The sequence below is a fragment of the Pseudorasbora parva genome, chromosome 21 (genome assembly GCF_024679245.1).
Source record: "Pseudorasbora parva isolate DD20220531a chromosome 21, ASM2467924v1, whole genome shotgun sequence".
Taxonomy (NCBI): domain Eukaryota; kingdom Metazoa; phylum Chordata; class Actinopteri; order Cypriniformes; family Gobionidae; genus Pseudorasbora; species Pseudorasbora parva.
In genome coordinates this window covers 10,196,269-10,217,550 of record NC_090192.1, presented here as the reverse complement: position 1 = coordinate 10,217,550, position 21,282 = coordinate 10,196,269, and the positions used below count along the sequence as shown (strand labels likewise).

The 21,282-nt window shown below is 35.1% G+C and overlaps 2 protein-coding genes across 4 annotated transcripts in view; both read right to left on the bottom strand.

The window, feature by feature from the left end:
• mpp2b (MAGUK p55 scaffold protein 2b) overlaps nt 1-8,938 on the bottom strand; it is a 57,015-nt gene extending 48,077 nt beyond the window's left edge. For both annotated transcript variants that reach the window (XM_067429141.1, XM_067429143.1), the window contains exon 1: nt 8,592-8,938. The gene's annotated coding sequence lies outside the window, so the exon portion shown is untranslated. The remainder of the gene's footprint in view (nt 1-8,591) is intronic.
• A 1,240-nt stretch (nt 8,939-10,178) lies between these two features.
• Nucleotides 10,179-20,385, bottom strand: pyyb (peptide YYb). Of its 2 annotated transcripts, none has more exons than XM_067429144.1 (4): nt 20,250-20,385; nt 12,954-13,141; nt 10,558-10,635; nt 10,179-10,436 (listed from the first exon to the last, which is right to left on the bottom strand). In XM_067429144.1, exons 1-4 carry the CDS (start codon nt 20,271-20,273, stop codon nt 10,415-10,417), a joined length of 312 nt encoding a protein of 103 aa, XP_067285245.1. In that variant the 5' UTR covers nt 20,274-20,385; the 3' UTR covers nt 10,179-10,414. The 2 variants fall into 2 exon arrangements, with proteins under 2 accessions (XP_067285245.1, XP_067285246.1); XM_067429145.1 differs by lacking the exon at nt 20,250-20,385 and adding an exon at nt 13,368-13,425.
• Nucleotides 20,386-21,282: the final 897 nt, after the last annotated feature.

The following is a 21,282-nucleotide window of genomic DNA, read 5'->3' as shown; positions in this document are numbered from 1 at the left end:
GACCTTGGGAAAGACTCACTTTGCAGCCGACAAGGATGTGCTTTAATGTTGCTGGGGTTTGACAGAGAGGACATGATGGATCTTCTCCCATCCATTGGTTTAGGTTCTTGGGTGTAGGAAGAACATCGTAGGTGGCTCTAACAATAAAACTCAGCCTGTTTCCTTTCATCTCCCAAAGATCCTTCCAGGTGAGCTTGCGCTTCTCCAGATTTTCCCAGTTAGTCCACAGTCCCTGTTTGGACAGTGAAACTGCCTTTGTCCATCTCTCTGCCTCCTCTTGCTGCCGGATCTCAGCTACAACCAGCTTTCTTCTCTGGTACCATATAAGCCTTGTACCATATAGGCCGGCTTATGCCAAGTCCAAAACCCCCTTTTCCTTGCTGCACCTGTCCTACAATGTCTCCATGTCTGAGAGCAGATTTAGCTTGCTGTATGGCCTCAGTTGTGGTCCACTTTCTCCCAGTTGCCAGTCTGGGAGCAGCCGCTTGTATTACAGCATCTTGGGATTCTGTCAAGGTCATGTCCAGTCTCAAGAAAGAAAGAAAGAAAGAACGAAAGAAAGAAAGAAAGAAAGAAAGAAAGAAAGAAAGAAAGAAAGAAAGAAAGAAAGAAAGAAAGAAAGAAAGAAAGATGTGACCAGAAACAGATCCAGAGAGAACAAACGTAACAGTGAGACAAACGTAAATAAATTGCAAAGAAATAAGACAAAGTCCAAATGCTGGAGCCACACGGACCCTTTATATCTGGAACAGAGCTAATTGGACCATTTGAATAGATTTTAAACTAATGGATTTTCTTCCCCCTAAAATCTCAGATTTCTCACTTATCATGCATTACATGAAATGGGCTATGGATTAAGGAAAGAACTTGCAATTTCACAAACAGACATATTTTTTCTCTTAATGCTAAAAGATTTGGAACATCTGTAGCTGTGAATTAAAAAAAAAATGAAAAGGACATATCTGAGTAGTTTCTCCAAGCTTAATGTCAGTAGTGTATGAGTCAAATGTGATGTTTAAGAGCAAACCCTTTCCACCCTTTTAATTATAACTGGCATTGTAAATTTATTATCATAATATATTTTCAACAATTTTCATTCAAATTGTTGTCACAGTTACACCTTGGTAAAATATCATGATTGTAAATGTCATCATTGCAAAATAATATTGACCCTGCCCTTGATAAAACACAGTGGACCAACACCAGCAGCTGACATGGCACCCCAGACCATCACTGACTGCGGGTACTTGACACTGGACTTCAGGCATTTTGGCATTTCCTCCTCCCCACTTTTTCCTTCCCACAGACTTCCCACTGAGGTGCCTTGATACAGCACTCTGGGAACAGCCTATTCGTTCAGAAATTTCTTTCTGTGTCTTGCCCTCTCGCTTGAGGGTGTCAATGATGGCCTTCTGGACAGGGTTGGGTCGGCAGTCTTACCCATGATTGCGGTTTTTGAGTAATGAACCAGGCTGGGAGTTTTTAAAAGCCTCAGGAATCTTTTGCAGCTGTTTAGAGTTAATTAGTTGATTCAGATGATAAGGTTAATAGCTCGTTTAGAGAACCTTTTCATGATATGCTAATTTTTTGAGATAGGAATTTTGGGTTTTCATGAGCTGTATGCCAAAATCATCAGTATTTAAACAATAAAAGAGCTGAAATATATTTCAGTTAGTGTGCAATGAATCTAAAATATATGAAAGTTTAATTTTTATCATTACATTATGGAAAATAATGAACTTTTATCACATATGCTAATTTTTTGAGAAGGACCTGTAATGTTTTGGCTCATCAGTAGTTATGACAGTACAAACTGAATCCTATTAGTGAGTAAAAAGATAACCTAGAACACAAGATCAGTCAAAATAACAGAACAGTAGACCAGAAGTAAATTATCTAAAGTTCTAAACCACTTTATCTGTTTTTTGTTACTTGCCATTCTTTGATGCTTTTTATCCAGATTTTTTTTCTTAACATATAATAGAGCAAAACTGAAGTTCTGAGGTCAAACTTTAAACAAACCGACCAATCTACTGAATATCAGCCTGCCACCACCCCATTAAAGTCTTATAGTCAAGGTTCCAAACAGGTTCCTCTGTCCGGCACTGTTCGGAAAAAAACAGGTCATCTTCAGCACACAGCTTGCAAATGACTTAAAGTACTTTCTGCACATTAAGTTTACATTGACAAAATTTCACTCCAGGCTAGCAGTATAACCGATTTTAGCTTAATGTAAGAATACAACTGAACAAACACATGTTCAAAAAATCCACAGGTCCTGGTGAATATGGGCTAAAAATAGCCCCTTTCCGTTCCCTCAGGTTGGGCTTCTCATTACTTTACATGGGAGAATGGTTGTAACCAAGACAACCATAAGCTCCCCTCCTCGCACACACAGCTTCTATTTTTTCTTTTCTTCTTTGTGTTGGATCACCATGGCGATGACAGAGACATTAGTACAATAGTAATTACAAACTACACCAAGTGGTGGTTTTTGAGCAAAGGATTGGGTATGTTTACAAAGAAATAAGTTATTAGTTACTATAAAAAATGTTGCTACCATTGACAATTTAACACACCCTCAAATACTATTTATAAAATGGTTACTAGAGAGTTTCAAAAACTGGGGTATGAGGGAACTGCAGGAGGTTGGATGGAAAGCTAATTAATTAAATCAAACGTAACATTAAAATATAAAATGGGGCTGCACAATTAATTTAAAATCTGAAAACTTCATCAATCTTATAACAGGGTTATCAAATTAAAGGCTGCAAAAGAAACATATAGCTAGTTTCACAGTGAAGAGCATCACTATGTTCAATAACATACATCATGTTTTATGTGACATTAGTCTATTCATCATTAACTTACATCAGAGAAAGTGTGAATGTGTCACTAAAGTAACTGGCACTTCAGTGGGTACTTGCAACCCATTCTCACTCCCAAGGCGTCAAAAACCGAAGCATGGTCAAGTGCCTTCCGCGTCAAAATAAAGACGCTAAAGGTGCCCCAAGGCGTCATGTTTCGACGCGCTGGGTGTTCCATTCATTTCAGTGAGAAACCTTTGGCGTCATACACAGACGCGCTGGGTATTAGTAATGTTATCGTCATGGTGAAATTGTATTAGTTTATAATTTTGCCATTATGACATGTTGGAGTGTGTTTTTCAATTTAATCAGCAAGCATAATTTTATTTACATTTATTTTATTTACGCTATTTAGACATGCTTAACATGTAACCCAACCCCATCCCATCCCTAAACCTACCCATTTGTGTGAACATGATATAAAACACAGGATATAACACACGACTGCATCCACGAGTTATTCAAAAAAGTTAAATAATCCCAGTTTTCCGAGGCCAAACGATTGATTTGTATGAAGAAAATCCCCAAAAGCGATCAGCATCTCCATCCGCAGAAGATCATCAACAAACACAATCAAATTTCAAATATTGGCGCCCGTTACGTGAGATTTCATAGTGAAATTGCATTGGCTCTCGTATGTCTTGTGACCAATTGCGTCATTACGTCAGCATTGATTGTAAAATGTCATTGGCTCTCGTGTGTCTTGTGACCGATTGCGTCATGCTCAGGAGTCTTTTGAATTATTTGAATGAGAAATGAATGAGTTCGTTCACGGGGCAGCGGGATCATCATTTCAGCGATTAAAACATCAAGATCGACTCTGTTCTTCACATGAAGATATCGTATGACTTCAGAAGACTTGGAATGCAACATGAGTTAATACTTTTATACTGCTTTGGTCAGTTTTTGCAATAAATACTTGTGACTGTACATTTATTTGCCTGTTATGTGTTTTATATTGTTTAGATATGGGTAGGTTTAGGGTAGGAGTGGAGTTAGGTGCTCCAAAATATAAAAGTAGCCTTTAAATATTAATAAAATCATGTCTGCTTTTATAAACGCAAATAATTAAATGCGTCTGTTTAAGACGCCAAAGGTTTATCATTGTAATGAATGGAGCAGTCCCCCACAGGTAAAGTAAATCGGATTTCTTTGCTCATATGTGACTCAGATCCTTTTTTTGTCATGGCAGTGTGTACAGCACAAATCACATGGAATCGGATCTTTTCAATTATGATTTGGGCCACCTCCATATGTGGTCCTAAATCTGATACTGGTCAGACGTTTTGCAATGTGACCTCAAATATGAACAGTCATATCGGAATTCATACGTGCAACATTCACCACAATTCTACACACATGAAGGACAGTGACAGCTCTATAAGAAAGCAATACATGAGGGCTCATATCGTAAGTGTTTAAAAACTTAACTTTTTTCACACATCCTCCAAGCTTTACTATAACTTGAAGTCCAAAAAAGTGCATCCATACATTATAAAAGTAATCCACACTGCTCCGGTGAGGTTAATAAAATTGTTCTGAAGCGAAGAGATGTGTTTTTGTATTAAAAAAAAAAAAAAAAAAAAAAAAAAACTTTATAAAGTAAAATATCTATCTTCTGGCAGAGCGCTTCCATATTCCATATTCAAAGAAAGTGTAATGCCTCTCGCAGTTCAAAATGCTTGCGCTACATACATGACATGCACAGGTTCCGTTTTTTCCGTAAGTTGAATACGGAAGGCAGTTTGGTGGAACCAAGATATTTTACTTAAAGGGTTACTTCAGCGATTAGTATATGGCTTTGTATCAGTAGAAACCCTGCAGTATATTCAAATGATCGTGCCACATTTCTAATACATTAATGACCCAGTTTAAATACAGATTCATCTTTCTAGTGCTGAAGTACCCCTTTAATATGTGTTTATATATGGATATTTTTCTTACACAAACCCATCGGTTCACTTTAGAAGGTCTTTATTAACCCACCGGAGCCGTGTGGATTACTTTTAAAATGGATGGATGCATTTTTTTGGGCTTCAAATTTTGGGCTGCCATTCATTGCCTTTAGGAGCTTGGATTAGCCAGGACATTTTTTAAAGGGGGGGTGAAATGCTGTTTCATGCATACTGAGCTTTTTACACTGTTAAAGACTTGGATTCCCATCCTAAACATAGACAAAGTTTCAAAAACTAATGTTGGACGTTTGATGGAGTATTTCTGTGTCAAAAATACTCCTTCCGGTTTCTCACAAGTTTCTGAGAGTTTTTTCGAGTATGGGTCGGCTTGATGTCAATAGAACGGAAGGTCCTTGTATGGGCCGTACGGGCTCTTCTCTCGGTAGGGTGCGCGCGCGTGACTAGAGCGAGAGAGGAAATGCTTGCCCATAAACACTCGCTCAGGTGCAGATCCAGTCGTCCGTAAACACTTCTGTCGTTATAGTCCGCGCTGCGCTCCACTTTATTCCAATGGGTGACGTCAAGCGACTTCAACGCTTCAGCACAGCATTCCGGGAAGGCAGCGCTGCATTTGAACCGATTTGAACGCAGAAATGACGGGAAGCTTCACAACATCGCAGATCTCGACGGTCACTGCTGTCACAGGACTTCACCAAATCATACCAAAGAAGTATATTTTTGACGGAGCGGTCCCAGCGCTAAAGGTTCGGTCCTGCTTTGGAAGCAGCCGGTGAGTAAAACTGCTTCAAATGTCTGTGCTGTTGGCTATCGTTGCGTGAGTAAACGATCAGTAAACGACACGATCGCGTGCTTCGTCCTTCAAATGTGCTAACGGTTAATCCATTGTTGTTCTATGTATAACGTTACACTGGTCTGACGTGCAAAACCGTTTTGGTTGCTACTGCTAAGGTTTAGTCACATACAATAGTCCATAAACCGAATCATGTCCTCATAAACTGCGAGTAAACACACACAAATGTTGAAAGGCCACTAAATACAGTACATACCACAGAGACGGACGTCCTGCTGTTGCTTTTTCTCCTGTTCAATTTATTTCAGCCTCCGAATCTGATTCTGGATCATATCTGTATTAGCTGAATCTGATTGATAGCCAAGGGTTTCTCCACGCTTGAGGACGTCACCGCTTTGTTCGCACTCGTCATTCTTTAGCTCCGCCCACACGATACGTCTCCATGCGCTCGGTTTTTTTTACAGAAAGACTCGGTACAGCCTATATTTCTTTTATAAATACAATAAAACTAAAGACTTTTCGGAGATATGAAGGATGCAATACTACTCTATAGGTACTCAAGATTAACATGAGATGTAATATACACCTAGGATGGCTTAAGGGTGAGTAAATCATGGGGTATTTTTCATTTTTGGGTAAACTATCGCTTGAATGTTCTTTGAGTGTACTTCCGTATGACAGTGTGCTGCGTGACGTCTTTTTAACGTTCTTTTGCGCATACAGGTCAGTTCAGAACCATGATCTGTTCGCACTGGAATCTGATATAGGCCACGTTTAAAACAACAATGTGAACAGCTATACCAAAAAATCTGATCTGAGCAAGAAATCAGAATTAAGCACAAAGGCTTGCAGGTTGATCAGACGTACAATGTTTGCCTTTATTGACTTAAGAAGGACTTAAAGTATCAAGAGACCACAAAACCCTGTTTCCACCTGACACATTTGAAACATGTTAATAACAGATGCAAACAGCACCACACTTCAATCTTCAGCAAAAATACATTATTATTATTACTATTATTATTATTTTGCTAGTGCTTTTGATTTACGCAGATACAGCCATAATAAACATACACAAACAATTACACACATATGCTCAATTAGCTTAACCAAAGGCAGTCAGGAGAGATGACAGTGAGAGGTCAGCACTAACAGTACTGTAGCATTAACTCTCCGGCTGCGCAGCTGCAGCGGTGGTTGCCTGGCAACACATGAAATCCCAAGAGCCTCTACTGTAGGGTATTTCAATAGAGCAAAGGAGCTAGAAAATTGGAGAGTAAATCTTGTTAATGGTGCAGTTCTGTGTTTAGGCATGCAATTTAGACATGTTAATTGATGATCTTTATTACGAGATTGTGATGTACATTATTTAAGTAACTGGCTGGTTTTGAGTTTCAGGACAATCTGTGGTCAGCTTTTAGAAATGTTCATGGTCTGTCTTTGTGTGTCTACACACAGATAATTTAATAAGCAAATTTGCCTCTTTGGCAGCTGTTGTGCCACCTGGTACAATAATGTGCCAAACGAGTGACGACTGAAAACTTCTTTCCATGCATATTGTTGTCTCACTGTATAGTATTATTCAATCGAAGACATGTAAATGACCTTATAGCCAATCACAATTTTAAAATCAAAGCAAAATCAATCCAATCCCAAACCTTAAATACCACATCTTGCAATTTCACTTGTTTTTATTGAGTGCACTGACTACATCGCCGGTTTTCATGGAAACAGTCCCTGGAGCTGCACACGTGGGTAAAGCTGTCACACACCGAGTGGAACAGAAGCAGAGAGGTCATGTCATGTTTATGAATGAGACACAGAAAAGAATGTAGGAGTTGAAGAGGTGTCGACTTTCCCACAAGCCAGCAAACACATGTTAAAAGAATAGACCATTGATTCATAGCCAAATATAGGGACACGAAACTCTGCCAAGTATAGGGACATACAGGACATATGGGACATGAACTATTACAAGAAGAAAAAAGGTTCAATAAAAGAGAGAAAAAATACAAACGTTAAAAAGAATACATTCAATAGTAACAGAAATATTGTAATAGGAATATAAATGCTTATAAATAAAAATAAAAAAAAATAGTGGAAATGGACGAAATTCACTAGGCAGACTCTAGTTTGGAAAGGTGTTTTTTGCACAGTTTAAGAGGTCACAAAAACCTTTTAAATAAATTGTCCTCAGGTTAAAGATAATTTAAAGTAGAATATGTTGGAGGGTTGCTGTAGGCACATCTCGGTTAAGTGCTTTAAAAATTAACAATTATTAAACACGTGAAGGTGAATCTAGTTGTAAGGCAGTATATGTTTGAAATTAATAATAATAATTACTATATTTGCAGGGGGGGAAAGTCCATTACTAGAAACCAAACTCTGGACAAAGCATGAGTGAATCTGTTGTTGTTTTCACTTATGGCTACTTGTATACAGTATTTCAGTTATAAACATAATGAATTGACGGCACTTAGTTTTAATCAAATTACAGCATCTATCTTTTGTAATGATTTATGACGTAGGGGAAAAAAATCTCATAAAAGTAGTGTGATCATATTAACCTTACAATGTCTTCATGATAGACGACGTCATTGTAAATTAAGCGAACAGTTAATTAACTTTCAAAATAAATATATCTACTCAAAATGCATGGTTCTCGTTCTAAATACATCCTGAACACATTAAGTAATAAGTGGTACGTATGGTAGCCTACAGTGATGTATCGGATGGGAAAGCATGGTGAGCTAATGAATATCCGTAGGGTAACGTACTGAACGATTCCTATTTTCCTTTTTCGTGGTAAATTATATCTTCACCAAAGAATCCCATATTACTATCATATCAAATGTCTAGAAAAGGCGTTGTATTTTTTGTGCGAGCACATTGATAAACAGACTCGCATTCAGTTCAGCTCAAACTCTATATATCCTGTTTATCGCGTCGCGTAGCTCGCTGTGTAGAAATTAGTGTAATGAGCTGTTTGACTATCTGTCATGAACGCCTTTGACTCACCTGTGATGTCTGACAGGGTGAAATAAACCAGCAGTGCACGTCTTTCACTTTTTGCAGACGGCGGTCATGATGATGGTCGCTGAATTAACGCGTATAATCCACAGGCTTTCCGAATCATTAACAATTTCGCGTTTTATTGACATGCACACACAAACACCTGATAACACAGCAACCAGTGCGTCTCACAGACAAGCAATATTACAACACGAACACTTAGTTTCAACTAGATTATCTCCTCAGTCAACCTCTCGTCCCCTGATAACTACACGAAGATTTAAACAATCTGTGTAACTGCTTTACATCACGTATCTGGCCGGCGGCGATGCGCTTTTGTTGTATATTGAGATGCTGTGAGTCTTAAAGGGGCAACACATTCCACGCCTCTCTGCGGACCCCACAACATCCCTAGCTCTACCTTGTATTAAATCATTCAAACCTTTACAGTTTTAAGAACAATTCACCACATACCGCAGTCTCTCTGTCTTTACATAGGCTACTATTACTATTACATTTCATAGCCTATATATATATATATATATATATATATATATATATATATATATATATATATATATATATATATATATATATATATATATATATATATATATATATATATAAATATATATATATATATATATATATATATATATATATATATATATATATATATATATATATATTACAAAACACACTATCCCATCAGTATGCTTCCTGAAATTATAGTGCACTTGAAATTGTGGTAAATACCAAAGTACAAATATGGTAATAGCAAGGACTATTTCTATTAATTGTCATTTTTATCCTCATTTGTAAGACAGAAATATAAATCATTAGATCAAAATAGCCTAAACATTTTTATTTCAGCTTATTTAAATACTATATGTGATGTAAAGCATATTATGTACCATATAAAGTTAAAGAATGTCCAGTTTTTGTTCAGTGCAATATAAATATTTATGGTATTTTTTGGTATTTGTATTTATCTTATAACAATAAAAAAAACTTCCAAACTGTGATCATAAAACAACGACACTGGCATATTTAATAATAATAATAATGATAATAATAATAGAAATATTGTTGAGTTCCTCCATCTAGTGGTATACAGATGTAATAGTTCAGACTCAATCTTTATTTATTTAAGAAAAGGTTAATTCATAAATTACTGTTGTCAAATGATTAATCCCATCCAAAATAAAAGTTTGTGTTTACATAATATATGTATGTGTACTACGAATAGTTTTAATGTATAATACACACATGCATGTGTATATATTCAAGATTTTTTATATATTTATATATAAAATATTTATATTCATATAATATAAATTATATAAATATATAAAGTATATACATACATGCAAATATTTCTTAAACATATACATGCATGTGTGTATTTATATATGCATTATAATTATAGGCTACACAGTAAACACACATATATTAAGTAAACATAAACTTTTATTTTGGATGTGATTAATCGCGATTGACAGAACTAAAATAAATACAATTTAATGCATAAATAAAGCGGAATCAAGCGTTCAACATTCAGTTATTTTTATTATTATCATCAATTTTGTCAGATGAATAACCAATTATTTACAATTGTCTTTCACAAAGCGTAAATTAAATCATAGAAAGAGAAAAAAGAAAGAGGTCGAAAGAGGCTGATTGAGATATACAGATCATGAGGTGTTTTTGGAGCTTCTTTTTGAAGAGAGTTTGGCTCATGCTGGTTTCTGCTGTTCATTTATTATCTTAGAGATGAATGGATGAAGAAAGCCAGTGCATCGGCCACACAGTAGGAGAGAGGAGTCACATCACCATAACAAGTCTTCCACGCTGCACAAAAACAAAATCATTCATTTTATACTGTGACTGTATAAGGAGGAGTATTGATATCTGTGATTAAATACAACATGCAGTGACACAAAGCTATGATATAAAAGTAACCGAGATTCACCGGGGCCTGGCGTCCTGTTCATCATCGCCGAACAGCAGTTCAGCCACAGCGGCCTCAGGGGTGGATCGCTTCCCATATCTGAAGAATGAGAAGCAAGATGTATGAGCATGATTTGAGGAGTCATTCAAGTCTGAAGAACAGTTTACGTGCATATAGCATTTGTTCAAATTCCATTACCCTAATTGTGAGCAACAGCAAAGTGCTGAACAAACAAGCACCAAAAAGGATTACAATCTGAAAGATCTTCAAGATAAATGTAGATCAATTCAGAGAAATAGGGAAATCAAACAGAACCAAAATAACACATGAACGTCATTTAATTGTGGCCTTTTAAGGTTAAACTTGATGCGGAAAATGCGGATGCATTATCAGAGACGTTACCAGACATGTTAATCCCACTTAATAACAATCTATCTTAGCGCACAGCACAATAATGAGGGGTTATGTACAGGTTGAAGGATATCTGGCTACTCAGCCCACCCCTCGCACACATGTGTGTTCAGATAAAAACATAGCAACGCACAATTTGGTAAAACCATGAATGCACAATAAAAGGAGGTTTTGTTTAAACTGTAAGACAGATTCTGTTTATTCTCATATGAACCCTCTTGCATTAGAATAAACAGAATATATGTATTTGACTGTATTCAAATCGATTTAATTTATTTGTTAAGTGCTTTTCACAACACACACTGTACCACATTGCCAAAAGCAGCTTTACAAACAATAAAGATTTACAGACAAAAGGAAACTTGAGAACCTTAAGGACTAACATTGACATGCTATAATATTTGTGTTCATATTTTGAATATATATATATATATATATATATATATATATATATATATATATATATATATATATATATATATATATATATATATATATTCTAAAACATAGGGTTTAGTTTTTAGTTAAGTCGTTTTTTGGTTAATTTTTAGTGGTTAATTTTAATTTTGTTTGGACTATGGTAATCCTTAGATGACTCTTGAGTACCATGTAAATATCATGGTACAGGAATATAAAAATGAAAATCAAAGTGTGGTATCAACATTTAGTACCATAACTGTACCTTTTTGTAAGCAATATATAAATATGTTTAATAAAGGCTTAAATAACTCATTGACTGGAAAATGTGATGTGACTAATTCACAGTAAATTACGTTATTATGATGAGAGCAAGAGAGAAAGACAGAGAGCTGTGTTATAAATGATTCCATTAATATGGGCATCATACTCTCCATTATCATCTGAAAATCTTTGTTGGGCCATTAGCTGTTTTCTGCTTTTTTCCCGCAGAATCATATTTCAAGAATCATCTGAACTTACTTAGCTTGAGTTGCATCTGTACAATGGCTTTAATCGTGAGTGACGAGCAGGAAAAAAATGGTTTTGAAAAATAATTCTTAAAGATATTGCTGCATTTAGTCCAGTGTGACATTTACGTCAGATACTTTTACAAATAATTTACAAAGAATTACTCTTCTATGGATTATGATGGCCTCTAAGACAATTTTATATTATATTATATTATATTATATTATATTATATTATATTATATTATATTATATTATATTATATTACATTATCTTTTTAATAACAAAAAAATCAATAACTTACAATAATAAGAAATTAACAATGTTATTCAGTGTTAATTGATGTTCATTCCTAATAGATTAACTGATGTTATATATTAGTAAATGCAGAATTTAACATGAATCTACATTAATAAATGCTGCAAATATTTTGATCATAAATAGTTCATGATGACTAATGTATTACATTATGTTAAATTAAACAAAATACTATATATATATATATATATATATATATATATATATATATATATATATATATATATATATATATATATATATATATATATATATATATATATAATGTATTGTGACATTTACTTTTAGTAGTTTTAACTACAGCTTATATCATGTTCTGACAATTATTATTAAAGCGTATTATTAAGCGCTACTAATAACTAGTCATTAGCATCTAATCCTGATTTACCTGCTAAAATCTGCACTGACACACGTGTAATGCAACGCTTTTGGTTCCATTAGTTAACATTATTTAATATTAACTAACAATGAGCAAACCATTTGTTGCAGTATTTATTAACATTAGTTTATAAAAATACTACTTTTTATTTTTAACTTTTTTATTTTTAACCTTGTTAGCTCAGGTCTAATAAATAATATTAGCAGATGTAATTTTTGATTTTGATAATGTATTTGTAAATGTTGACATTAACATTAGCTGAGATGAATAAATTATCACTGTTAGATCATGCAAACTAATGTAGTTAACTAACAAATGGAAGCTTATTGTAACGTGCTACCCATGTAATTGTACGTTGCACAGCCAGGTCATTGTAGCCATACCTCTGTCGTGTGATGAGGTTGATGTAGTGTCTTAGAGCCGTGTGGTACTTGGCCATCTCCTCTGGACCCACATCTCCCGCTGGAGGTTCAGGTTTGGGCGGGTAAGCTTCAGCCAGGCTGCTGAGACATACTATGACACATAGCACAAGAGCCAGCGGCACAGTCCAGGATCGCAGTGCACTTGCCATCTGATAGACAGAGAGAAAACATTTAGTCATACCAAGTAACATGCACCTTTGATCCAGATGTGTAGAGCAAGTCTCAAAGTCTCAAACACTGATAGACCCAAGAGATGCTCAATGCTGAACAGTTTTGTCAAGTTCACTCATTGATATATTTTGTAAAAGAGCTATCCATGGTCCTGTTTCTGATTCCGTTATGTTTAAGTTATCATCAACTAAAGATGCTACTTACTTTGCAATAGATGTTCAGGCTCAGAGGGATTGTGTAGAGCTGATGTTGGTTGTTGCTGTTTATCTGCTCCTCTCTCGCCAGACCATGATGCTTTTATAGCTCAAGAGACCCCAGAGGGAGGTCCAAACCCCACCCAGCACTTACACACAACCAGAGTGTTAATGATGAACTAATGAGTCATTGGCAAAAGCCATCCAACCCTGTGATCTCAATATCTACGAGACTCTGGACATTAACAAGACAGCTGTATAATACTAGAACTACATTTGCTTAAACTTACATTTTGTTACTTTTTGTAACTTACATGTTTGCGCCACAGGATAAAAAGTGTTTCTGACTTTCTCGTAATTGCGAGTCATAACTTGCTGACTTTTTTTACTCAAATTGTGAGATATAAACTTGCAATTGCAAGTTATAACGCCTGAAATGTGATATATAAACTTGCTTTTGGAAAAAAATGTTGCAATTAGCCTTTTTATCTTTTATTCAGTGGCGGAGAAAGTATCCAAAATGTTATGCTGTTGCATAATTCAGCAATAAGGTAAATATTGTTGGACTATTATTATAATGAGATAAGCACAACTAGCAGGGGTATATTCACAATACAGAATGGCCTTAAGTGCCTTATAGTTTTTAAAACATGGTCGCTGCATAATAAACATATTAAGAGCATACATTTTCATTAAAACACAATTTTATTAAGCAACATCATTTGACATTCTCCCACAGGAAGTTATATTCCCTCCCTGACATGTAAACTAAGGATAATAGTTGTCAATGAGTTTTGTGCAGTTATGTACACAGTGTTTATGAAGTGTATTTCGACTTGAATGGACTGATGTAGGACAATTTAATATTTCAGATTTTAAAAAAATCTGATGTGATTAGCTGTGTTTGAAACCATTGTAAAATAGCCTAGTCCACACACATGCACATCAGTTGAATTTTACAAGAATATAGGCCTACAAATTCACAATAGGGGAATCAAAAACAGTGTTTGAATATTACTTGTTTATGGTTATTATTAGAAATACTATTTATTTAACATTTGTGTGTTTTTATTATTATAATGCTATCTTGCTTTGCACTGACTGAGACAAACTGATGTGTTCAAGCTTATCCTTTGGTGGCTTATTGACCTTTTTCTCCATATTTTTGTGAATGAAAATAGGGCGTTGAGGACCTTACTGTCTTAATTTCCGAATATAATGTCTAATTTGAATTAAAACACGTTTCCGGTAACGTTTTGTCTCACGCACATTTTTTGTTTGTCAATGATGAATGATCAGCAGCACATAGCCCATAGTAAACCCCGCTGATACCGTTTCGTTTAGTAAAAGTAGCATTGTATACGGTATTTTTGAAGATTAGTTGGCATTTTGCACTGTGGAATGAATAATATTCATTGGTCGCGTTTGATATAGGGCCCGCTAAAAAAAATAATGTAAAATGCTTGCGTAAATCCACTAGAGGGCGGAGCTGAGAGGACACACACGGCGCGTGCTAAATGCGTGCGGACACGTAGGCCTACGCAACGTGGTTCATGTTCTGACCTTCATTAATTCAAATTGCGTCCGACTAACAAAGTAACAAAAAAAATGCTTTTTACACTATTGTCTTACCATCACAAACATTTGTAACAAGTGGTACAAAGGAAGTGATCCTGATCTTATTCTCTGGAACTAGACATAACTGTATGATGGGCGTTGATGAATTTCTCTCAAATCTCTCAATGACAGACGTTCATTTAGAATAAAGACTCTGGAAGAAAATGAGAGCTGGAAATGTTAATTATGCTTCATTGATTACTAAAGAAGGCAGGGGTGGTCAATCAATAGTCATCTTGAACTATCAGTTAACTAGCCAGTGGAATTAATCTTCAAGTGTTTTAATGGCACCATCAGAGCGCTCAAATTACATATATTGACTAACAACTCGATTATGTTTCCTAAGTGTCGGGAATTAGATTTGGGAAAATGTAATAATATGCAAATAATAAGGTTGAACAGAAATCTAAACTCTCTTGGCAGTTAGATGTAGCCTATTTTATGTTTGAGTAGAAGTGGCTAATTCATATGAATTTGTATGATATCATTCATACATTTTCATATGATCTGCTTTTATGTCCTGATGGTTAAGGTTAGGGATGAACCTTCTTCATGCTTACATTTTTTGTAAGAATTATTCACACAATAAGATCAATGACATGCAATTGGCATGCACGGTTAAATGTTTCTCATGAGATTGGGTTGGAATTTACATATTTCTGTATTTTTTTTTTTTTTTTCAGATTACTTCCTAATGTTAGCAGAGTGCTGCAGTAATAACATATTTATCGACCAGTTCCTTCTTTTCCATTGGCCCGAATACAATCAACAGAAGTAAAAAGCTAAATGTAGGATATTCAATAAACAAAGAAACCGAGGTCGTCTGACATCAACGTCACCAGCTTCTGACAACGTCTTATTTTAAAAACATTTCTCTCAGTAGTTCCATTAAGCCAACTAGCAACAGTCTTTTTCAAGACAAATAAAAGCTTTTAAAACCACAAGGGGGTATTACTGATAAAATGTTAAAATATCTTGAGCTTGTGTACACCACAGACTTTATTTAAGACTTTTCACCCAAATAAAAACATTCAAAAAACCCACTGACTTCAGGGCGATGGAATCAGAAATGCTAAAATGCTCATTCATTTCGGGGTTTTGGCCTACAAAAACACTTCATCCATGCAGCACTCCATTTCTTATTATGAGGCCATTAATTATCATAGACAATATACAAATTAATCTGCATTCATCTCATGAATAGCAGTTAAATTGCTATTTTGACCTCAAGTCAAGTCACTTTTATTTACATATCACTTTATACAAAAGGAGTGATAACAGAAAAGTTGCATTTTAGCTGTTGTTCAGCTGAAAACAATTCAGTGTTGATTCAGTTCCGTTTGTAAAGAAAGATAATCAATTATTACATTAGTTTATCTCATAAAGCAGTTCTGCAAAAAATGATGGCATTGCCCAGTTCAATTCACATACAACAGCATCAGTTCAGTCAGATCAATAATATTGTTGAATATTAAGTAATATCGTAATAGGCCTAATTAATTACTAATATTCAACTATTGAATCTACGGTACTCATATTCTTTATTCAAGAACTGAATAATTCATCTTATAACTTGCTTTTAGATTGCATATTACATTCTTCCAACATAAAGGCACATGAGCGCTTTCTCTGTGAGCTCCCATAAATGCAGGAAGAGTAAATCCTCAGGTCATGAAGGCATATAGAAATTGTGTAAATCTCAGTGGTGGTCCATACATGTTTCCTTGAGAACATTTTCTTCCGCAAATATAAATATTATCAGCCTACAAGATTGATACAGATTGCTTGCTACTCTGTTTATATTACGCATACAATTTACAGGAACATTTCCTGAGGCTTCTGTTGTAAAATTTGTAGGATTGTATCGGTGGTTGGAGTCGCCCAACCAGTGCAACCATAAAAGTCAATGAGGAGAAACAACACACAGTAGATATTGATACTCACACTTCAGCTTATCAGTGTGAATAAACACTGAGAAAGCCACGGTAGATAATACAAGCACAAACTGATTGGCTGAGTGTTTACGCTATGATAACCCTACAAATAATATCCTCTGACGCGGTGATTGTTGAGCGGATGAGAGGGTGTTCGGATGAACTCGATAGAAGAAACGGTTTGATCTGAGAGTGCTCTGCATGTATACTTTCATATGAAAATGAATGGTGTTATAGTTTCTGATCAATACTGGGGACACATTTTACTATGCAGCTTGTTGTATTGATTTTCGATTTTAGCAGGATTGTGTGTAATAATTCCACTAGGCATACAATTAAATTATATGAAGAATCATAAAACTGTGTGTGGAGAAAGGGAATGATATACAGAATAAACATGACAAAATAATCAGGTTAAAGCATATTAAGCTAGTGAAATGGCACACACGGCATGAAAAGAAAACAGTTTGTTTATTGCTGTATTGTTTATGTTGTACATGAATGTAGCCTATTCTATCATATAGATTAGAGCAGGGGTCACCAAACTGTCCTGCAGAGACAACCTCCATAACACACCTTAACCATACATTAGTCACACCTTCACCATGAAGTCCTCTGTCTCACCTACGGCACACCTTACCACTGTCCTACTGCTCTCATACATATCCTGCACCACTCTAACATTTCTCTGCCACTCCAGACCTCCTCATACAATGTCACAGCTCCTCTCTTGGCACTCTGTCATATGCTTTCTCTAAATCTACAAAGACACAATGCTGCTCTTTCTGACCCTCTCTGTCCTTCTCCATTAACATTCTCAAAGCAAATAATGCATCTGTAGTGCTCTTTCTTGGCATGAAACCATACTTCTGCCCACAAATGTCCACTTCTCCCCTTAGCCTTGCTTCCACTACTCTTTTCCACAACTTCATTGTATGGCTCATCAGCTTAATACCTCTGTAGTTTCCACAACTCTGCACATCTCCCTTGTTCTTTGATGGACTTTGTCCATCGGATTTCAACAGAAATACCTTAATTTGTGTTCCAAAGAAGAACAAAACTGTTATGGGTGTCAAACGACATGAGGGTAAGTAATTAATAACAGAATTTAAATTTTTGGGTGAACTAGCCCTTTAAGTTAGACATCAACCTTCTTAGAATTCCTCAATCAAATCATTATGAACACTATAACAAAATAATACAATTAACTAAATAAGAGAGATCATACAAAATGCCTGTAAAATGCCTGCATCATAAAGAGGAATATGTGACAAAGAAGACCTAAGACACTTGAACAACTAGAAGCCTGTATTCGACAAGAATGGGACAATATTCCTATTCCTTAACTTTGAGCAACTTGTCTCCTCAGTCCCCAGACGTTTGCAGACTGTTATAAAAAGAAGACGGGATGCCACACAGTTGTACACATGGCCTTGTTCCAACTTTCTCTCTCTCGTCCCAACGAGCCTCTCCGAGTGCAGTGACTCTCAGAAGTCAAGATGGGCAGAGGATCACCAATTCCCCCAATGCTGCTGAGAAAAATGGTGGAGTAATATAGGAACATAGTTTCTCAGAGAAAAATTGCAAAGGGTTTGAAGTTATCATCATCTACTGTGCATAATATTATCTAAAGATTCAGAGAATCTGGAACAATCTCTGTGCGTAAGGGTTAATGCCGGAAAACCATACTGATGCCTGTGATCTTCGGCCCTTAGACGGCACTGCATCACATACAGGAATGCTACTGTAATGGAAATCACAACATGGGCTCAGGAATACTTCCAGAAAACATTGTCAGTGAACACAATCCACTGTGCATGAGTGTGTGTGGCATGGGCAGCTTATACATCTGGAAAGGCACAATCAATGCTGAAAGGCATATCCAAGATCTAGCTCCCATCCAGACGTCGTCTCTTTCAGGGAAGACCTTGCATTTTCCAACATGACAATGCCAGACCACATACTGCATCAATCACAACATCATGGCAATTACAACTTTTTTGAGTTGCAATGTGTTTATACCATGAAATTTAAAATGAACTTATTTTCCCCTTAAAACGATACATTTTCTCAGTTTAAACATTTGATATGTCATGTATGTTGTATTCTGAATAAAATATTAAAATTTGAAACTTCCACATCATTGTATTCTGTTTTTATTCACAATTTGTACAGTGTCCCAACTTTCTTGGAATTGAGTTTGTAAAAATGTGGGTAGGTCCAGTAAAAAAAAAAAAATTATTCTGAAGAGTCCATTATATTCACACGGTATGGGCCGAATTTTTACATCAGTTAAAAAATATTGATGATTGATTGTGAAAAAAGTTTCAGCAGTCTTTGAAATCTTTGTGAAATTAGTATTAAGCATTTATTTATTTATTTATTTGGATATGGTTATGTTCATTTGAGAAGCCTATCAAACAAACAAAAACACTTGGAAAATAGACACATACAGACAGAGGCAAGAAAAGTTCACTGCCATAATTTAGACAGACAGAAAGGCGCCTAAGAGAAAACCCCTAGGCTAAAAAGCCATTTATGACCATTTATGAAAAGCTTCAATCGTTCATTGTTTAAACTTTGCTACCGTTCCACTTACGCACACAGAATCCTTAAACTTCCTGCATTTATGGCTGTACTCCTGTCTCAATGTTATAGAGAATCAGAGGAAAACATGGAATTATTATCAGTCTTATCATGTGTTATAGCCTCACTAATGTGAGCAGAGTGCTTTGGTAGCAGCGTAGCATATTTACATGAGCTGATTCCCTTCTGAGAGACCAGCTGAGAGAAGAAGAACACTGATAGCATAATCTCAGTCCAAAAGACAAAAAAGAGCTAATAATAAGACATTAGAGAGATAGAGAAGGAACATTTCCAAAGAGATTAACATGCTTTAAATTATGAATTAATTTTGTTTATCAGGCTAAATCACATGTAGACTAACATAAAATGCTAAACAATGGAATAAGGAAGGTCATAGTGAAACTTGCTACTGTTTTTATGATGTAACTTTGTAAAACTAATAGCAGTATTGTGGTCCTACAATGAGGAGATTTACTATTTCTTCTGAAAAAGTTACTACTGAACTCTTATTTTCCCACCTCAGATCTACCAGGCCAACCATCCATCCATCGAACCAACCATTGAGGGACCACAAAAGGAGGATACGTCGATACAAATGTTCAAATTTGTGAAAATACAAATGTTTTTCCAGGGGCTGATTCTCAATCCTTAAAAGCATGAATGTTTTGCCACAGATGGATCTCTACCTGTCGCGAAAACACTCCTGATATTAGAGTAACGATTACAGAAGAATAAAATAAAGCATATTTTGTTACCTTTTTGAGCTTGGAAGGGTTCATTTAGAGCAGATGTTTGATACCATCATCACTGTCGCTGTCCTCTTCACTTCATTTCCCAGTACATTCAGCATCTGGCTCATATTCGCAATCTCAAGCATATTCTCATATTTTCAACATCTTCAAACGCAATATTTTGATGGCTGACAGCTCCTTCTCCAGATCCAGCAATTTTAAGTTTTTTTTTTTTTTTTTTTTGCTGACGATTCTCCCTGTTCTTTGGTTTTCCTGCGGTAACTATGAGTGAAGTCATTTCACCAATGTGGATCAGACATTGCCACCTTGTGGAATAAATGTGATAAAGAATTCATATTCAATTATTGCTGTGCAGAAAAATATACCTAAACTATTACATAACTCGGGTCATTAGCGACCCAATACAATTTTTTAAAAAAAATGAATGGGACAACAGACATTCTTTTATTTAAAATATATATATATATATATATATATATATATATATATATATATATATATATATATATATATATATATATATATATATATATATATATATATATATATATATATATATATATATATATATATATATATATATTTTATATATATATATACACTGTAAAAAATTATTTAGAAAAAAAGTTACCTGGTTGCCTTAAAATTTTGAGTTCATTGAAATTAAAATTTTGAGTTAATACAATGAACATTTCTTGAGATTTGACAACCTTTATTAAAATATTATTAAAAGATTTTTTAAGCATATTGGGTAATCGTGTGTTTTATATTTCTGATGATGCAGTGAAACATGCCAAATAGTGCTATTTTCATGATTTATCAAATTTTTTATGTGGTTCAGATACAAAAATATTTTGAGTTTCTATTTATTAAACAAATTTGCTTCATTGTATCAACTCAGATTTTTAATTTCAATAAACTCAAAATTTTAAGGTAACCAGGTAACTTACTTTTTTAAGTAAAACCAACAAAAACCAACATTTTTTTAAAGAGTATATATATATATATATATATATATATATATATATATATATAT

What these genes read in the sequence shown, in the direction of transcription:
- pyyb (XM_067429144.1), bottom strand. Translation starts at nt 20,273, where the DNA reads ATGAACCCTTCCAAGCTCAAAAAG. An exon ending in AACCTCATCACACGACAGAG is followed by an intron (nt 10,636 to 12,953) that starts GTATGGCTACAA and finishes CTCATTCTTCAG; the next exon opens with ATATGGGAAGCGATCCACCC. An exon ending in GAACAGGACGCCAGGCCCCG is followed by an intron (nt 10,437 to 10,557) that starts GTGAATCTCGGT and finishes GTTTTTGTGCAG; the next exon opens with CGTGGAAGACTTGTTATGGT.